A 16696-nucleotide genomic window follows, 5' to 3' on the forward strand; every position below is an offset into this window, starting at 1 on the left:
CCGATGTATTTGCATTCGCTTTCCAAAGCGCCGTGCCCAGGCGGAGGGTGGGTCACCCCGAATCCTGCTCCCCCCTCTTACCCTGCTGGGGTGCAAAGGGCTCCCCAGACTTTCGGGGTGCTGAAGCCCCATTGCTGGGTGCCCTGCAGGGTCCCGTGTCCCTCCCCCCCGCAGCTGCTAGGTTGTTCGGTGGTCAGTGCTCCTGCCCGTCCTGCTCCCCGGGATTTTTCTCCTGGTGTGACCTGGGGAAGGGATGGCAGCGCCGCGGGGGGAGCGGGGACGGTTTGGGGACAGAAGCAGGGGGAAGGGATGCAGCCAGTGAATCCAGGGCAGCAGCAGAGCTCATCTCGGCGCAGCTGCCTCCCTCGCCGCGACAGCCCCCCTTCCTGGGGCGCAGCCCCCCGTGCGCCGCTGCCCTGCCAGGGTGGGGGGGCCCGGCAGCCCCCCGTCTCGCCCCTCTCGCCCTTCGCCTGCCGCCAGCTGCTCCCCAGCATTGCACCTGGGCTGGGGGAGGCGGCGTGTGCGGCGCTGCCCTTCGCCTCTCCTCTGCGCGGGGACGCGAGCGAGAGCTGTTTGTCCCCATCGCCTGCCGGCTGGCTGCCGCACACCGGGGCTCGCCAGCCCCGGCTGCACCGGAGCCACCGGCACCCGTGAGAGCTCCGCCACTGCTGCCACCAGGAACGCCAATGCCACCGGCGCAGGGCTCGGGGGACTGGGACACCTGGGAGAGGACAGCGAGACCCTTCGCCCGCCGCCGGCATCCCCCTGCCCACGCGGGGCTGCTGCCCCCATGGCACGTGCCATCGCCTCGTAGCGTGGCGGCAGGTGGCACGGGGCTCGCCGTGCCCACCGCTGCCATGGTGGGAGCTGGGAGCCGGCGCTGAGCTAGGAGGGCCCTTGGCATCATGCTGAAGTTTCGGGCGGACCGGCGGGTGAGGTAGGACCCGGGGGTGGGCTGGTGGGGGCCGGGGGGTCCGTGGGCAGGCGGTGGTGGGGGACCCTCAGCCCGGGCAGTGGCTGCTGCATTGCAGTGCTTGGGAGGCGATGTGAACTCGGGATTTTCTGGAGCGGGGTCAGCCGAGGGAGCCGCGGCCGGGGGATGGTTTAAGGAGGTTCCCCGGCTGTTCTCGGGGTCTTGCCACATCTGGGGGTGGGGGCAGACTTGGGGTGGGGGTGGGGGGAAGCAGCGGGGTGGGTGCCAGGAGGAGCCACGGGGGCTGCAAAGCAGGGTGGGTGTCCTGGGCTTGGTGGTGGGGTGGGGGGAGAATTCAGCCTGTGGGAACAGAAACCTGCTGTGGTGCGGGGTCGCGAGCAGGGCTGGGGGAATGTCCCCAGCTGGGGTTCGGGCATGCTGGCAGGTCCTGGCAGCCCCCACTTTCCAGGGCTGGGGTGGCTGGGGTGCTGCTCGCTCGACATTTGCACCCTCCCCATGTGTCAGCATCACGGGGGGCCTGGGACCTGCTCTGGTACCGTCACGTTGTGCCCCTCCAAAGTCACCTGCTGGGGGCAAGCGGTCCGGGAGCAGCTCTAGCTCTGGGTGACAGAAACCCCCTTTGCCGCTGTTGGAGCGTGGGCTGGGCAGGCTGTCTCCGTGGATAATTCGTGTCAGTCGTGGCACAGAAAAGCCTGGCGCTGGGGGGGTTTGGGGAGCGAGTGCCGCCCCTCATTGCGGGGTGCATACACATTGCCCAGGTTTTTAAGGTGACCCCATGCAAGGGGGAGGGCTGGCGGAGGAGAGCGGATCCATGGCAGGGTACAGGATGGGACCTGCAAGGGGGAGCGGTTCTCAGCAAGGCTTTTTTGGGCAGAAAGCAGTTAATATCTTCAGAGCCTGGCTGAAGCCCAGGTTCGGGGTGAAGCGTGAGTGGATGGGATGGTCTTGGCAGCTGCGTTTTGTTGCTGAAACTTCCTCTGTTTTACTGACACGCAGAAGTTCAGCAGCGTTCCGGGCTGTTGGTGTGTTGGCTTCGTGGGTGGCTGGGGGCACCCGTGTCCCGGTGCCTGGCAGCTTTGGGAAGGAGGGGTGTCACGGGGACGGGGTCCAATGCAAACTTCCCGGGATGGTGCCCCTTGTCCTTTCCTCCTGACACAGCTCCAGCAGCGAGGGCCCCCGGGAAGCCGTGTGTAAGTGGGTTCCCCAGCCGGAGCAGCGAGGTGCCGGGGAGCCTGGCAATACTGGCTCTGCGGGACGGGGCAGGGACACGGCAAACGCTGGCGGCCGAGCCTGGCGGGAGCCCTGCCTCCTTCCTCCTGGCGCTGCCAGGGAGCCCTGCACCGCCGGCAGCGGCTGCCTTTGGCTGTGCCCCAGCGTCGCCGAAGCAGCACCAGGGCTGGGGCTGAGCTGGGCCTGATCCAGCTGCAACAGCTTGTGCTGGTGGGTCCTGGGCTGATGGTCAGGGTCGGTGTGGTGCACAGCCCCGCGTGGCCAGGTGACCCTTCTCTTAGCCTGACTCAATGCGTTTTGGCAAAAGGCTCTAAAAGCAGCAAGCTGAAGGGGAGGATGTGACATTGGGGACGTCGCTGCAGGCACAGCCTGGGATGGGCCGTTGCTGCTGCTGCTTCTGCAGCGACTTCTTCTGAGGGGTTTATGGTAATGTCTGGGATGTGTCCAGCAGAAGTAACGAGGGCTTGGCCACCAGAGACCTCGTTTCAGCTCCCAGCGAGGCAAGCACTTTCTGGGAAACGCTGATGAAATGCGCTGAGCAGATCTGAAGCGTGGGGTTAATGGGGGCGTAGGGGAGGGCGATGCTTGGGGCAGGGCACAGGAAGCCAGCCCCAGCATCCGTGCAGGTGTGGGACAGCGAAACGCTGGGGCTGGAGCAGCAAATGTGGTGCTAAAGGTTTCTTGGGGGGGGGACAGGGATGGGAGATGCTAACCACCACCCCGCCGCTGTCTCTCATAGCCACAATGAAAGGCGGAACACATTCCTGCACCCAGTGACGGGACAGGTCCCCAAGGACAACTCAAGACTTGACTTGCAAAAGTAGGTTGGCTCCTGACTCCCCTGGTTTCAGGGCCTGGGATTGGGTTGTGATGGGGGACCAAGGTGGGCTGGGGTGTGGGGAGCCGGTGCCCGGGGCAAGGATGCCAGGGGCCAGCTCCTGCGGGGTGGAGAAACGCAGCTCTGCTGATTCAGCTCTCCTCCTGTGCCGCAGACTGACCTTGGACATGTCAAGCAAAGCGGGTGGCAAGCGACCGGCGACCATCACCAGCGAGCCCTCCAACCACACCATGGTGTCAGAGGTGCCCCCGGAGCGCCCAGGAGGCCGGGTGGGTGCCCAGAGCCGTGCGGCACGGTGGGCGACAGCAGAGACGGGGTGCCGGGGCCCCCCCCGGGGACTGAGCGGCTCCTCTCCCCCTCTGCAGGCTTCGCGCCCCTCCCGCAAGGGCATTGCCTTCGGGAAGCGCTCCAATTCCATGAAGAGGAACCCCAACGCTGCCGTGACCAAAAGCGGCTGGCTCTACAAGCAGGTACCCGAGCCCCCGCCATGCCGGGTGCCCCCTCCCCGGGTGGGTGCTGCTCTCACTGCTCCTCTCTCGCAGGCCAGCTCGGGGGTGAAGCAGTGGAACAAGCGCTGGTTCGTGCTGGTGGATCGCTGCCTCTTCTACTACAAAGGTACGGCAGCGAGTACCTGCCTCAAGTGTCCCCTGCGGCTTGTCCCCCCCGGCAGGACCCGGTGGCCACCAGCCAGGTGCCTCCACGCAGACCCAGGCCGTTATAGAGCTCAGAGCAGGTTTTGCCAGCGTGGGCAAGGGGTCTGGAGGTGACAGCCGTGCACAGCCCCCCTTTGTGCAGGGGTTTGCCACATCGGGGACCCGAGGGGTTAATGCAGGCGCCTTCCCTGGCAGCTCACTGGGCTCAGCCCCAGTGTGGCCGAGGGCGGGCATGAATAATTGAGCAGGCTGTTTTGCGAGCCCAGCCGAGCTGCGCAGAGCTGCTGGGGAGCAACAGGCAGGCAGCGGTTTCCCACTGGTGAGCTGCCTGCCAGCCTGCCCACCCATGGGACGGAGCGATGGGCCCGTGTCCCCACAGCAGCTCGTGGGTCTCTGCCGGGGGGCAGCCGGGGCTCCCAGCCCCTCCACGCGTGTAACCCCTGCATTTGCCCACCAGACGAGAAGGAGGAGAGCATCCTGGGCAGCATCCCCCTCCTCAGCTTCCGCGTGGCGGCCGTGCAGCCCTCCGACAACATCAGCAGAAAGTACACGTTCAAGGTCAGTGCATGATTGTGCCGGAGCTTGGAGGGGATGGAGCACTGGGACGACGCTGGGGTGGCGGTGATGCTCGCAGGGTCCTCGCTGCTCCCTCTTCTTGCTTTCTTGGTGACGGGGCATGGAGCAAGCTGGGGAGAGGGGTGACGGCAGTAACCCCCCGCGGATACCCTGCGCGCTGTGCAGATGTGCCTTCTGCCGGGGAAACTGAGGCACGCATGGGGCAAAGCAGCATCTCCAAGGTCATCCCCCACCCCAGGCCTGAGCTGCTCCTGGGCTCTGCCCCTTGGGGTGCACTGATGCCCCCCAGCCCTGGGGCGTGCTGGGTGCAGGGCGAGCAGCAGCACTGCCCTCACCGGCGGTGCTCTCGGCCCTCTCCCTGCCCCGCTTTCCCCTCCTCATTGCTGCTCCCGGCCAGCCTGTCCCACCGGCTGCTGCAGCAGCGCTTCTCGGCAGCGCTCCCGGAGCCAGACCTAGAAAAGTGTCCCCAACTCCTCTTTGTTTTTTAGCCTGCTTTGACTAGCATGCCAAGGAAAGGGCAATGTAATTGCGAGGGGGTAGCCTATAATGAGTCGCTGCTCGTCAGCCTGTGCTGCCGTGGGTGTTGGAGAGGAGAGCAGCGAGAGGCGGAGGGCGGCTGCTGCAGCCGGGGCTCTCCCGCGCCCACCGCCAGCCGCAGACCGTGGCTATCCCTCGCTCAGAGCAGGGGCTGAGCTTCCCCGGCACCGCCACGGCACTTGTTGGCATCGCCAACGCACCTTCACTGGCACGACTGCTTGTGCTGCCCACGGTCCCTGGGAGAGTCGTGTTAGCACTCGCTTGTTGACGGACCGATGCGCCGGCTGGCTTGCACTCGTGTACACTTGTGCAAAAACCCAGCGTGCGCCGTCCTGCGCGTGAGCATGGCAGGAGCCGGCGCCTGGGGTCCCCGCAGGGCACTGCGGAGGAGTTTTTCCAATCTAAGGGATGGATTTTTGTAGCTGCTTCCTTTAAATCTGCGTTTAAGCTCAGCTGAGCACGGTTTAGGGGTGAGTGCTGGCGAGTGGCAGCACGGGCTCTCCCGTGTGCCTGTGCTGATGCTGGCAGCCGGTGAGGCGTCTCTTTGCCCGCGGCTTCTGCAGTTGAGAGCAGAGAAGTGACCTGGGAGTGTCAAAATGCCTCTTGGCTTGTGACACTGGTGGAGAAAGAGCCTTGCAAAGCTGCTGCCCACAAACTGAGCTCTGCAGGCGCGTGCCTGCCTTTCCATCTGCACACGAGAGTTTTGGGGGATGGTTTTGTTCAGAGAAGGGTAGAGAAGGTCCCGATGGCTGGGAGAGGTCTGTGCTGCAGCACCCGCGCTCCTGCCACGCTGCGGCTTGACCCTTGTCTGTGTTTCCTCCTCTCTCTGCGGGCGAGGATCCCCGGATAGGAGGTCTCTCTTCGTGCCCATCCACCACGCCACCACCCAGCCACCACCTAGGTAGTACCTTCTTGTGTTTCTGATGCATGCAGAAGCGTCAGGGACCCACAGGCTTGCCGGCATGCTCCGCTCACCCTGCTCGCACTAACCCAGGGGATGAAGTGGTTTGGTTTGATCTTTTGCTCTGGCTGCAGAGCTTTTAGAGGCAGGAGTGCATGGGGGTTGCAGGAGGTGACCCCGCAGCTGGGCACAAGGGCTGCATGCTCTGGGGAAGGGGAAGATGGAAACCCGAGGGAGGGTTTTAATCAGAATCCCATTTCCCATCTTTAGGGGGGAAAAACCTCCTGCTTTCTCCCTTTTCTTCCTCCTCACTGCCTCCCGTCCCTTTACAGAGAGGGGGAAGGTGGAAGCTTCGAAAAGGCCCTGAATAGCCAGACCTGCCTTCCAGCACGGGGTGGAGAGTGGGCACCAGTATCTTGGACCAAAAGCGAACCTTTTTCCCCCAAAATGTTGTCTGGGCCCAGAAGCCACCTTCCCCCTAACCCTGCATGAATGATAATGCTCCATCCAGTGCTGCCGCTCGTGCTGGGATGTGGACCCTTTGCTGGCCCCGTGCGCCCCATGGGGACCCGCTCGATGCTGGGGTGCAGCAACCTTAGCGCCAGGGTGCTGCTCCTCCGGCACAGGGCCCTGGGGAGGGCTGGTCCTGAGCATCTCTGAGGGTGACCATGGGGGACTCGTGGCCCCGGGGGATCCCCTGCGAGGGGATGAGGGCTGGCGCTGGCTCTGCCTGCAAAGCCTTCCTCCCGCTCGGCGCCGCTGAGGATGCATGTCACTGCAAGGCTCGGGCAGGGGAGGGAAGGACCGTGCCTGGCTTCTCCTGCGGCAGCAGGACCTCATGCCAGGGTGGAAATGGAGCTCTCACCCTCCTATCTGTCTCTCTCCCCACTTCTCTGCCTCCCTGCAGGTGACGGTGTGCTGGGTGGAGGAGATGCCAGCGAGTAACGAGCAGTCCCTGTCTCCCCAGGCCGAGCACGCTGGCATCCGGACTTACTTCTTCAGCGCCGAGAACACAGAGGAGCAGGAGTCCTGGATCCAAGCCATGGGCGAAGCCGCCCGGGTGCAGATCCCCCCGACCCAGAGGTCAGCGCCCACCGTCTCCCTGTGCTGCTCCCCTCCCCTGGTCTTTTGGAGATGAGGCGGAGGGGCCATGCATCGTGACTGGGGACCTCCTGGGAGCATGAGGGTCCCTCTGGACAACGGAGCTGGGGGAGCATTGGCACCCCAAGGCTGAGGGAGGGACGGGACGGGATGTTATCGGCCATCCCAGGGGCATTGCAAAGGGAAGGTAACCCTCTCTCCTGTCTGGGCACCCTCCAGGCACGAGAAGCCAGACTCTGAAAACATCCCCCCCAGCAAACACCACCACCACCACCGCAACGCTGTCCACCGCGAGCACCCCAAAGCTGACCCCGACGCCAAGACCCGGGGGGAAGGCGATGGCCGTGGCTCAGAGAAGATCGAGAGGAAGTCGGAGAGGACAGAGAGCAAGAAGGAGCCCTTGGCCAAAGCCAACGGCATCGCCGGGCAGGAGATGCCCTCGGAGCCCGGCAGTCCTTACCCCGAGGCACACCGGGTGCCGGCAAGCGTGGAGCGGCCGCCCCAGCCCAACGGCTGGCCGTACTCATCGCCCAGCCGCCCCGGCAGCACCGCATACCCCCCGCCCGATGGGGAGAGCGTGGTCCACCGCCGGGGCTTTGCCCCTCGCACCAACCCTGAGAAGATCGCCCAGCGCAAGAGCTCAATGACGCAGCTGCAGCAGTGGGTGAACTCGCGCCGGGGGGCCGTGCCCCCCGAGGAGCTGCGGAGGTGAGGGCTGCGGAGGGCTGGCTGGGTGCAGGGGGGGGTCCTGCTCCTTTTTGCCAGGGCTGCCCCTCAGGTGATGCTCCGGGAATGATTTTCCCCTTCCCACCTGCCTTATCCCCTCCTGGGGTCAGAAAATCTCCTTTCTGGGCTGTCCCCACGTGCCAGCTCTGAGCTGGGCGTGGGACACCCCGAAAAGTCGAGCAGGGTGTATTTTGGAATGGAGGCCACCGTGGAGTCCTTGGGAGGAGGGATGCCGGCCAGCCAGCTTTCCGCATGCTAGTGTCAGAGCTGCCTGCTCTAAGGCTGTCCTCGCTCACCGGGACCCCTGGATGCGGAGTGAGGGGCTGGGCATCGCCTGGCCACCAACCCGGCTCTCACGGCTCTCTTCCCACCCCAGCCCCACCAGGTTTTACCCCGTGTCTCGCCGGGTGCCCGACTACTATTCCCCCTACTCGCCCCAGTACCCCGAGGACTACCAGTACTACCCGCCCGGGGTGCGCCCCGACAGCATCTGCTCCATGCCCGCCTACGAGCGGGTGAGCCCACCCTGGGCGCTGGAGGACAAGCGGCACTCCTTCCGCAATGGGGGCACCTACCAGCTCCGCGACTGGAAGGAACACCCCGGGTTTGGCCGGCAAGATGTCCCGCTTTGGCTGCCCGGTCCCGGGAGGCAGCCGACCTACTTGGATGAGGTGGATGCAGCCTCAGGCTCTCTGCGACGGATGTCGCTGCAGCCCCGCTCCCGCTCTGTGCCCCGCTCGCCCAGCCAGGGCTCCTACAGCCGAGCACGGGTGTACTCCCCCGTCCGCTCGCCCAGCGCCCGCTTCGAGCGGCTGCCGCCCCGGGGAGAGGAGATTTATGCCGACCCCACCACCTTCATGATGAGGCGATCCATCAGTTCTCCGAAGGTAAATGCCCATCGGCGCTCGGGGTGCACAAGGTCGGAGGGGGACCCTCGCTGGGGTCATCAGGACAGGGATGCTGCAGCACAGCTTGTCCCCTCTGCATGCATGGCCTGGCCTCAAAATGCCACCGAGTCCATGGCTTGCAGCAGCTGATGGCTTTAGGTCCCCCCTTGCCATCCTGTAAAGCTTCCCAGGTTGTCGTTGTTCCCTTCTGGCTGCTCCTGTGCTGCTGTGAACCCGGAGGGATGGGGCCGGAGGGGATGGGATGGGAGCCCGGGGGTCTTCAGGGCCACTACAAGTGATGTGCTCCCATGCAGGGAGTGCTGGTGTCCCTGTCTTTCTGCTGTGTGCCCCAAAGCCGGGCCTGACCCTGCTGTGGGGCTGGGGTCTGCCCTTGCACATGCTTTCTGGCCTCTCGCACACCTCTCACGTGTCTCTCGTTTTGGGGTTGGGGGGTCTCCTCTCTTCTCAGTATGACTATCTGGGCGACAGACGGCCGGTCCCTGCGGGAATGTATCCGTACCACTACCCGGCATCCCCTACCATCCATGACAAAATGGTACGTATGCTGCTGGCAGCGGGGGAGTGAGCCCCAGCAGACCGGGGTGCACAGAGCCAGCTCGGGGGCTCCTTGCTCCGACAGCCGGGGAGGAACCGCTCCGCTCCAGGGGCAGCTTTGTGGGTCAGAGCCGGGCTGCTCTGGGGCAGCTTGGGACCACAGGTCCTTTTACTGGTCTCTCTGGTCCCTCCTGGCTGTGCCCGAAGGAAATCCTTGTGGAAAGCCCCTGGTCCCTGCCCCGCAGGCCCCAGGTCGCGGGGGCAGCGGGACGCCCTCGGACCCCCGTACGCCCTGCGATGCTGGGCCGGGCTCGTCACCCCCAGGGCGGTCCCCGGCAAGGACGGGGCTGAGGCTGGCGCACACCCTGCACCTCTCCCCCCTCTTGCTTCCTCACTTCTGGCTACAGCTGCTGCTTTCTCCTGCATTGTGTTTCCCCTCGAAGCGCTGAGGGGTTGGAGCCGGCAGGGTGAGACCGGGTGATCCCCGGGCAGAGCGTGGTCCCAAAACCACAGGGCAGGACCAGCCGCTGGAAGAGGGAGAAGCCCAAGTTACCATAAGCTATCCATGCTGCCATCCATCCTCGCTAGCCAGAGACGCAGGGGAAGGGCCGTACCTCTTCCAAGGCACCGTTAGCCAGGAGGGAGAGCTGGGAGGAGAGCAGGTCTCCCGCAGGGCACATCCATGGCAGCTCTCCCAGCTCTGTGCCGGGGAAGTGCCTCGCTTCCCTGGCCGAGAGGTCTTCGCATTTCCGTAGCCTTCACCTAACTGCTTTGCTTCTTCTTTTATATGTTTTGTGTGTTCGTTTCTTGCCGCGTGCCTGCTGGCTCCTGGTAGGATGAACTTTTAGACCTTCAGTTGCAAAGAAACCTAGAGTATTTGGACCAGCAGGTAGGCAGAGCTGGCTGCAAGCCTCACACTGCTTACGTCCCATGTGCCCTGTCCCCAACGGCCTCCCCTTCCCTCCCAGCGCAGCATCTCTTCCCCTAACATCCATCCTCACCCTTCTTGGCATTAAAGCAGCACGAGTTGTCTTTGGTTTGCTTCTTCCATCCATCCCGTCTGTAGGGTTGCTCGTTGCTTGGCAGAAAAATCCCCCTGACAGTGCCTTCTGTGTGGTGTGCTGGAGCCGGTGGGATTCTCGGGGGGAGCTGGGGCAGCTTCCCACATGCCCGGGGCCTCGGGGAGCTGCTCCCGGGGTGCAGGGGAGGCAGCCAGCTCTGAAACCCTCCCCAGGTCGGTCTGCACCGCGCTGGCGCAGGGCCGTGCAGGACACCGGTGCACGGTGCCAGCGTGGCCGTGCTGGACAGCGTGTCCCCACACCCGGCAGTGCCTCCGGCATCGGTGCGAGCCAGGCTGCTGCAGGGGTCCTGGGGCCGATGCCCCCTGTGCGGGGATGGCCGGGCGAGCTGTGGGGAGCTGAACGGGTGCGAGGTGGTTTTGGTGACGCGCTGGCCCTGTTCCTCCTCGAAGGCGAGAGGCTTGATGCAGGGCTGGGGCGAGGGACCCGCTGGGACCGATACCAAAGCAGCAGCTCCCAGGTTTTTGCATGGCAGGGGGTGTTTGGAGGAAAGCTGTGAACTGACTTCACCCCAGGAGCGGGGTGAGGGCAATCCGGCTGGGAGAGACCCCCGGGACTAGTGGGGTGGAAACCCCAGCCACCGGCTGGAGTCAAAGCCAGGGACAGGAGGTGTCGGCCAGTGCTGCAGCCCAGGCGCTTGCCTGCAAAAGCCAGGCTTGCACTGAGGGAGCTGCTCCAGAGACAATCTCATTAGTCTGCAAATCTCCATCGGTGCAGTAATCGCCAAGATCTGTGTCTGCCTTGGAGCAGAGCCAAGGACAGGCAGGAGCACTCGCTGCAATAAAAGCTCTCTGGATTATTTCACAGCCATCGGCAGCAACGCTCGCTCTCCACGGCTCTTTAAAACACTCCCTAAAAAGGCTTTGCATCTCCTCCTCCTCTCCTGCTGACCTCTGGAGAGACTAATTCGGAGTGACGCTGTCAAGTATCTCTTTTCAAACAGCTTGCTGCTTTATTTTCTCTCTCCTTGTTTGTCCGGTTGCGGGGACGGCTCCCTCGGCTGCACCCCACCTTGCTGACCCACCCCCAGTCAGGGTTTGGTCCTTGGTTTGTGCTTAAACCACCGTCACCATTTGGACCTCGAGGGTCATGGCCGCAGGGCACGAGGGGCTTCCCTTGTATCGTCTGCTCTGGGCTGCGGGCTCCTGCAGCGCTTCTGCAGGCAAAGGCAGCGGTGAAGCTCTGGTGCTGCGGATTTGAGCGGCTCCACCGCACGGTACCGAGGGACCCTGCGGCCGTGGCTGGCGGTGTGCCCCGGCAGCAGTGCACCGGGAGCAGGAAAACCCTGCGTGTTGCAGGGGTGTGAATGGGCCCCGGGGTCGGGGTCTGTCCCGCTCCCCTGCAGGGCTCGGCACAGCCCGGGGCAGCGCTGCCGGCCGGCTGCAGCTCTGGGGAGGTACAGGCATGCTGAACACTGTGGCATCCTTGCCCTGCCTGGCAGCACGGCCACAATGTGCCATCTCCGCGGGAGCACCCTGTTTCCGGCTCCGCTGCTTGAGGCTGCTGGACTGGAGACGAGGACGCTGCTGTCCCCAGCCCCAGGCTTCCGTCACCTTCCCCTATGCCTGGAGCTCATCTGCGCCTTGAGCGGGGCCATCCCAGCCCTGGCTCCGCCGCAAGCGCAGGGCACCGAGCCGTTTGTCAGCACGAGGAGCGGGGCCCGTCTGTCTGTCTGTCGGGACCACACTGTGCGTTGCAGCCGTGGGAGTCTGTGCAAGCTTGTGTCTGTGTGTGCGGTTTGCTGCCGCCCATCTTGGGGCTGGCTCGGTTTTATCTGTGTCTTCCCCTCAACAAAGTTTCCAGGGCGTGCAACCAGCCTAGGACACTCTTGACTGCACAAAATGGAGCAGCAGCAGCCCAGGGCAGCCGTCCCGTTGTGTCTCGAGCCCCTGGGACATCTCTTGGAGATGGCATCTTGCAGCCCAATGCCCTGAGGGCTCCTGGACTGAGCCACCCCGCTGCTCTGACGGCACCCGAGCACTGCAGCACGCGAGCACGTCTCTGCTGACTTCTGAACTTTCCTTCCCTGTCTGCCGCAGATGAGCGAGAGCGAAACCCTGATCAGTATGGTGAACAGGATGGTGGAGACCTCCTCCCCTAGGGCTCAGCTCTACATGCAAGTAAGCCTCCGGCCGCCGGGCCGTGCATGGCTCGTGCATGGCAGCCACGCCAGCCGCCCCGCGCTCCATCCCCGAGGTCACCTCCTGCCATTTCCACTCGTGCAGACTCCAGCATCCATGCGGCTCTGGCACATCATGCTCTCGGTGACCTGCTAGTCCATCACAGGCTTTGCTAATCCATCCATGAGCCATTAAAACCCAGTAAATCCTTGTGCTGGGAGCACAAGGTGGGGACGCAGTGGTCCTGAACTCACCCTTGTTTGGGCTGGCCTTGGGTGCTTTGCTCACCCTCTGTTTGCCGTCGTGTGTTAAGGAGGCAAGGAGAAGGTGTGGGATGACTTAAAGACAGGAATCCAGCCCAAGGCTCTTAAACCAAAGCAATAACTCCTATAACAGGGAGGCGAAACAGCCTTTTACCCCCCCTAAGGCTCTGCACTTCTCAGTTCCCCTGCCTGGAGAGGCTGCAAAAGCATTGAGATGTCCCTGCTGATGCTGGGCTGCAGCTCCAAGCGCAGGCAGGTCCCATCAGCTGGGAACGTGTCACCGGGTCACTGGGACCCGCAGCCCATCGTGCCACCAGCCCCGGGCAGAGGGGTCGTGGGGCCCCGCTGTGCTGCCCAGGGCATCTCCTGGCCGTGCGAGCGTGCAGCGGCCGGGCGATCGCTGAGGTTTTGCGATGAAGGGAAGGTGCCTGTTCCCACCTGCTGTGCGCGGGGAGTGGGGACATGCTGGAGGGCGAAGCTGGAGCTGCTGAGACGCTCTCGCTGGCTGGGCTCCCTGTCTGGAGGCAGCAGCATCCCTGTCCACCAGGCTCTGCCTCCAGCTGTGCTGGGCATTTCCCAGGTTCAGGTCTATTTGCATTGTCCTGTAGTTTTAAATGGCTCTAAAGCAGCGTCTTGCTTTCTAGCAATAATGATCCCCTTCTTCCTATCTTATGCCTTTCATCTCGAGATCTTGGAGGCATGTAATTGTTGAGGTCCCATTAGTAATTTAGATTTCCAGGAAAGGAAAATGACTCACAGAGAAGCCGGATGGTAAACAGGCCCTGATGCAGCTGCTGATTTATAGGTGTTTCCACTCTGCTAAGTGGGATTACAGCTTAATCTTTCTGCCTTTGTTTCCCTGCCTGTGAAATGGTGGCAGTTATACCCAGGCGGTTAATGATTCACGAGGCATCTCTTTAACTCAGCTCTTGGCGTCCTGCGGAGAGGTTGTCTCAGCTAATTCCTGTGGCTCACCCAGCTCATGGGCACCGGGGCTGGGAACGGGGAAGGAGGTTGTGCCTTCATCCGAGCCACCGGGCAGGGCCAGGGTGAGACCTCCAGCACCGACATCCCGCGCTGCCTGCAGCACCCGCTGCCTCCCCACCGATGCTGGCATCTGCCCGGCCGTGCCTGCTGCGGGGAGCACCCGCCGCCTCCGGAGACTCAGCTCTCGCCTCTCTTTCCCCGCTCACGGGACTCGGGGAGAGGGGCTGGGAGCTGCCTCACCTTCCCCAGGGGCTCCGGGAGCCGGGCTCACCCCACGCTCTGCTTGCAGGTGACGCCCTTCCCGGAGGCCTACAGGGAGACACTGCATGCCTACAAGATAAGCGAGCAAGACACCGATGTAAGAGCAAACGTCCATCCTGCGTGTCCCCCCTCTGCCCCGTGCTGTTGTCCCTGTCCTCCGCAGCAGGTCTGCTATCCCCATAGGGAGAGCTGTGCCAAGTGCTCCTGCACAGTCGGGGTGGGACCGGGTGCTGCCCCAAGTGCGGTGTGTGCTGCTTGGGGACTAAATCCTCCACTGAGCTTAGCTGCTTGGTCTTGCCCCATGTCTAGATTTGGCTCGTGTGACCCTGGCCGGGGCTGAGGTCCCTGCAATGAGAGCAGCAGGCTGGAAACCTTCCCCAGAGCCACACGTTGTCCCATCACACCAACCCCGTGGGCCGTGTCCCAGCTGCATCCCGTCTCTCCCAGCTGAGCACAGAGCCGTTCACACGGGTGCACCCCATCGCTGGGCTCTCATCCTCTCCTCCCTTTCTCTTTCCCGTCCGGGTGCAGAAGCTGCTGGGGAAGCTCTGTGAGCAGAACAAGGTGCTGCGGGAGCAGGAGAGGCTGGTGCAGCAGCTTCGAGCAGAGAAGGTACGTGGTGGGCAGCTCAGGTGGCCGTCCGGGGACAAACCTGGCTGCACGGTGACGGCCGTGCCCAGGCAGCACCTTCGTGGCGAGGAAGTGACATGTCCCGTTGTCTTGGGGACAGCTCAGCGGGGATGTTTCTGAGCTGGAGGAGATGCCCTGGCCATGCCATGGTTCTGGGAGTCCCCGTGCATTAGTGGCCTGTTAAGGAGAGGGACTGCAGCTCCTGCACCAGCCAGGCTCTCACAGCTGCATCTCCCTACCGTCCCCCCCAGGAGAGCCTGGAGAGTGCCCTGATGGGGACACACCAGGAGCTGGAGATGTTCGGGAGCCAGCCCGCCTACCCGGAGAAGCTGCTGCACAAGAAGGAATCGCTCCAGAACCAGCTCATCAACATCCGTGTGGAGCTGTCGCAGGCCAGCACGGTAAGTGGCTCCCCCTCCGCTGCGGTCCCCTTCCCGCCAGCCCTGAGCAGGACTGTCTCCCCCACCTGCCGCGATCCCTTTTCTCCCTTCCTGTAAAAAAAAAAAATAATGAGGGAAATCCCCTTGGCTCGCTGTGGTCCCAGACAAGCCAAAGTCCCTCACTGGGGACAAAGGAAATCAACCCTCGTGGTGCCAAGCTGGCACATGTGCCCGGAGCCATCTCAGCTCCTGCTTCCGACTCTGGCTCCCCGACACTGCTGTGCCCGACGTGCCGTCAGCACCACGCGCTGCCCTGGGCACAGCCTGGCTGGAGCACGGCAGAGCTGGTACCCCCGCTGCCGGATGCCTCGGGGTGGGTTGTGTTGGGTGCAGCGTCCTCGTGATTTCCCGGGTGCTCCCATGCTGCACTGGCCAGGGCTGCTGGCAGCCAGGGGAGAAACCTGCCAAAAACCCCCTAACCCACCCGTCTTCCCCCCCCGAGGCCTTGGCGAATAGCACTGCCGAGTATGAGAGCCTGGAGAGCGAGGTGTCCGCCCTGCACGATGACCTCTGGGAGCAGCTGAACCTGGACATCCAGGTGAGTGGGACCCCGCTGGCCCCAGGGTCCCCCTGCCATCCCTGGGGTCCCTCTGCCATCCCCGTGGAGGTGGAAAGCTCCTGGTTCCTTCAGCCCTCCGCTCCCCCCAAAGAACCGATTTGCAAGTGGCTGCTCCATGCTCAGCCCTCGGTGGCCAGCTTTGGCTACAGGCAAGGGCAGAGGGGCTGAGGAACCGTCGGCACCTGGGTGCCATCGCGGGCTGCAGCCCAGTGCTCCCCATGCTGCTGGGGCTCCGTCAGCTCCCCCCAGCCTGCGGTGGGCACGAGGGGGAGCAGAGAGATGGCTCCTGGCAGGAGACGAGTTGTGGGCGTGATGGCTCAGACCCCCCCAGGCTTTGTCTGCCTCAGCTGAACACCCACGGGTCCCACGGCTCGGCTTGGGGCTGGGGTGCAGCGGGGCTGGGGTGCAGCAGGGCTGGGAGCGGTGGGAGCCGCTCTGACCGCTGCCTTTTCTCCCCTGCAGAATGAAATGCTCAACCGGCAGATCCAGAAGGAGATCTGGCGTATCCAGGACGTGATGGAAGGGCTGAGGAAGAACAACCCATCCCGCGGCACGGACACTGCCAAGCACAGAGGTGAGCGGGGTCCGTCCCGGCCCTTGCACAGCACAAACCTCAGCGTGCCCCAGCTTGGGACGTCCCTGGTGCCTGTGCTGCCACGAGGCAGATGGCAGCACCCGCTCAGGGAGACGGAGGCCCTGGTGCACGCACTTATTTCTGCTTTTCTCCACAGTGGCCATTGGCCCCTCGGGGACGTACAGCTCCAACAGCCCCGCCAGCCCCCTGAGCTCGGCCAGCCTCACCAGCCCCCTCAGCCCCTTCTCCCTCGTCTCTGGCTCCCAGGGCTCACCCACCAAGCCAGGACCCGGTGAGGTGAGTGAGCCAGGATGTCCCTAGGGAGCCCTTTGCCACCACCGGGTCCCCAGCCTGGCTCACAGGCTGGCCCGAGCCCTGGCTCTCAGGGGACGGGCGGGCACCAGGCACCGAGCGTGGCTGTGTTTCCTCATGTCTCTGCCTGGGGTCACCGTTTTGGCCACGTACATGGGCTGTGGTGTCCCCCAGTGACATCTGGGCCCATGATCCTTGCGGGGGCTGTGGCTGAGCTTTGCAGCCTTTGGGCTCCTGCATCAAGCAGCCCTGAAGGCTGAGAGCTGCTCAGCTCCAGCCTTTGGCTTCAGGACCAGCCCCTGGTGCCACCACAGTCCCCTCTCGCTGCCCTTGCTCGGGGTCCAGCAGTACTGGTCTCACCTTGGTCCACATGAAGTTTAGGGTGGAATTTGGGGACTCCGCAACCCCCCCTGGCTGCGCAGAGGCGATGCCGATGTCTTCTGGGGGCTGCCAGCCCCAAGCTCGGGAGCCCCTCGCTTGGGCAGCCCCCGAGCCCTGCCTGGCCCCGCTGCCCCGGGGGGACATGCAGCAGC

At 64.0% G+C, this 16696-nt stretch overlaps 1 protein-coding gene across 3 annotated transcripts in view; it reads left to right on the forward strand.

Moving 5' to 3' along the window:
- PLEKHA6 (pleckstrin homology domain containing A6) overlaps nucleotides 1-16696 on the forward strand; it is a 48707-nt gene that overhangs the window by 24882 nt on the left and 7129 nt on the right. For 2 of the 3 annotated variants that reach the window (XM_072844654.1, XM_072844653.1), the window contains exons 2-16: nucleotides 2904-2984; nucleotides 3157-3271; nucleotides 3368-3472; nucleotides 3545-3617; nucleotides 4113-4213; nucleotides 6577-6752; nucleotides 6990-7478; nucleotides 7873-8383; nucleotides 8853-8939; nucleotides 13677-13745; nucleotides 14180-14260; nucleotides 14530-14679; nucleotides 15161-15256; nucleotides 15740-15851; nucleotides 16009-16148. In XM_072844654.1, coding sequence (XP_072700755.1) covers nucleotides 3170-3271; nucleotides 3368-3472; nucleotides 3545-3617; nucleotides 4113-4213; nucleotides 6577-6752; nucleotides 6990-7478; nucleotides 7873-8383; nucleotides 8853-8939; nucleotides 13677-13745; nucleotides 14180-14260; nucleotides 14530-14679; nucleotides 15161-15256; nucleotides 15740-15851; nucleotides 16009-16148 — 2292 coding nt within the window. In that variant the 5' untranslated portion in view covers nucleotides 2904-2984; nucleotides 3157-3169. Of the gene's footprint in view, nucleotides 1-2903; nucleotides 2985-3156; nucleotides 3473-3544; nucleotides 3618-4112; nucleotides 4214-6576; nucleotides 6753-6989; nucleotides 7479-7872; nucleotides 8384-8852; nucleotides 8940-13676; nucleotides 13746-14179; nucleotides 14261-14529; nucleotides 14680-15160; nucleotides 15257-15739; nucleotides 15852-16008; nucleotides 16149-16696 lie in introns of all 3 variants that reach the window. The other variant, XM_072844655.1, reaches the window with a different exon arrangement.

This window comes from Ciconia boyciana, chromosome 23, assembly GCF_034638445.1.
Source record: "Ciconia boyciana chromosome 23, ASM3463844v1, whole genome shotgun sequence".
NCBI lineage: Eukaryota > Metazoa > Chordata > Aves > Ciconiiformes > Ciconiidae > Ciconia > Ciconia boyciana.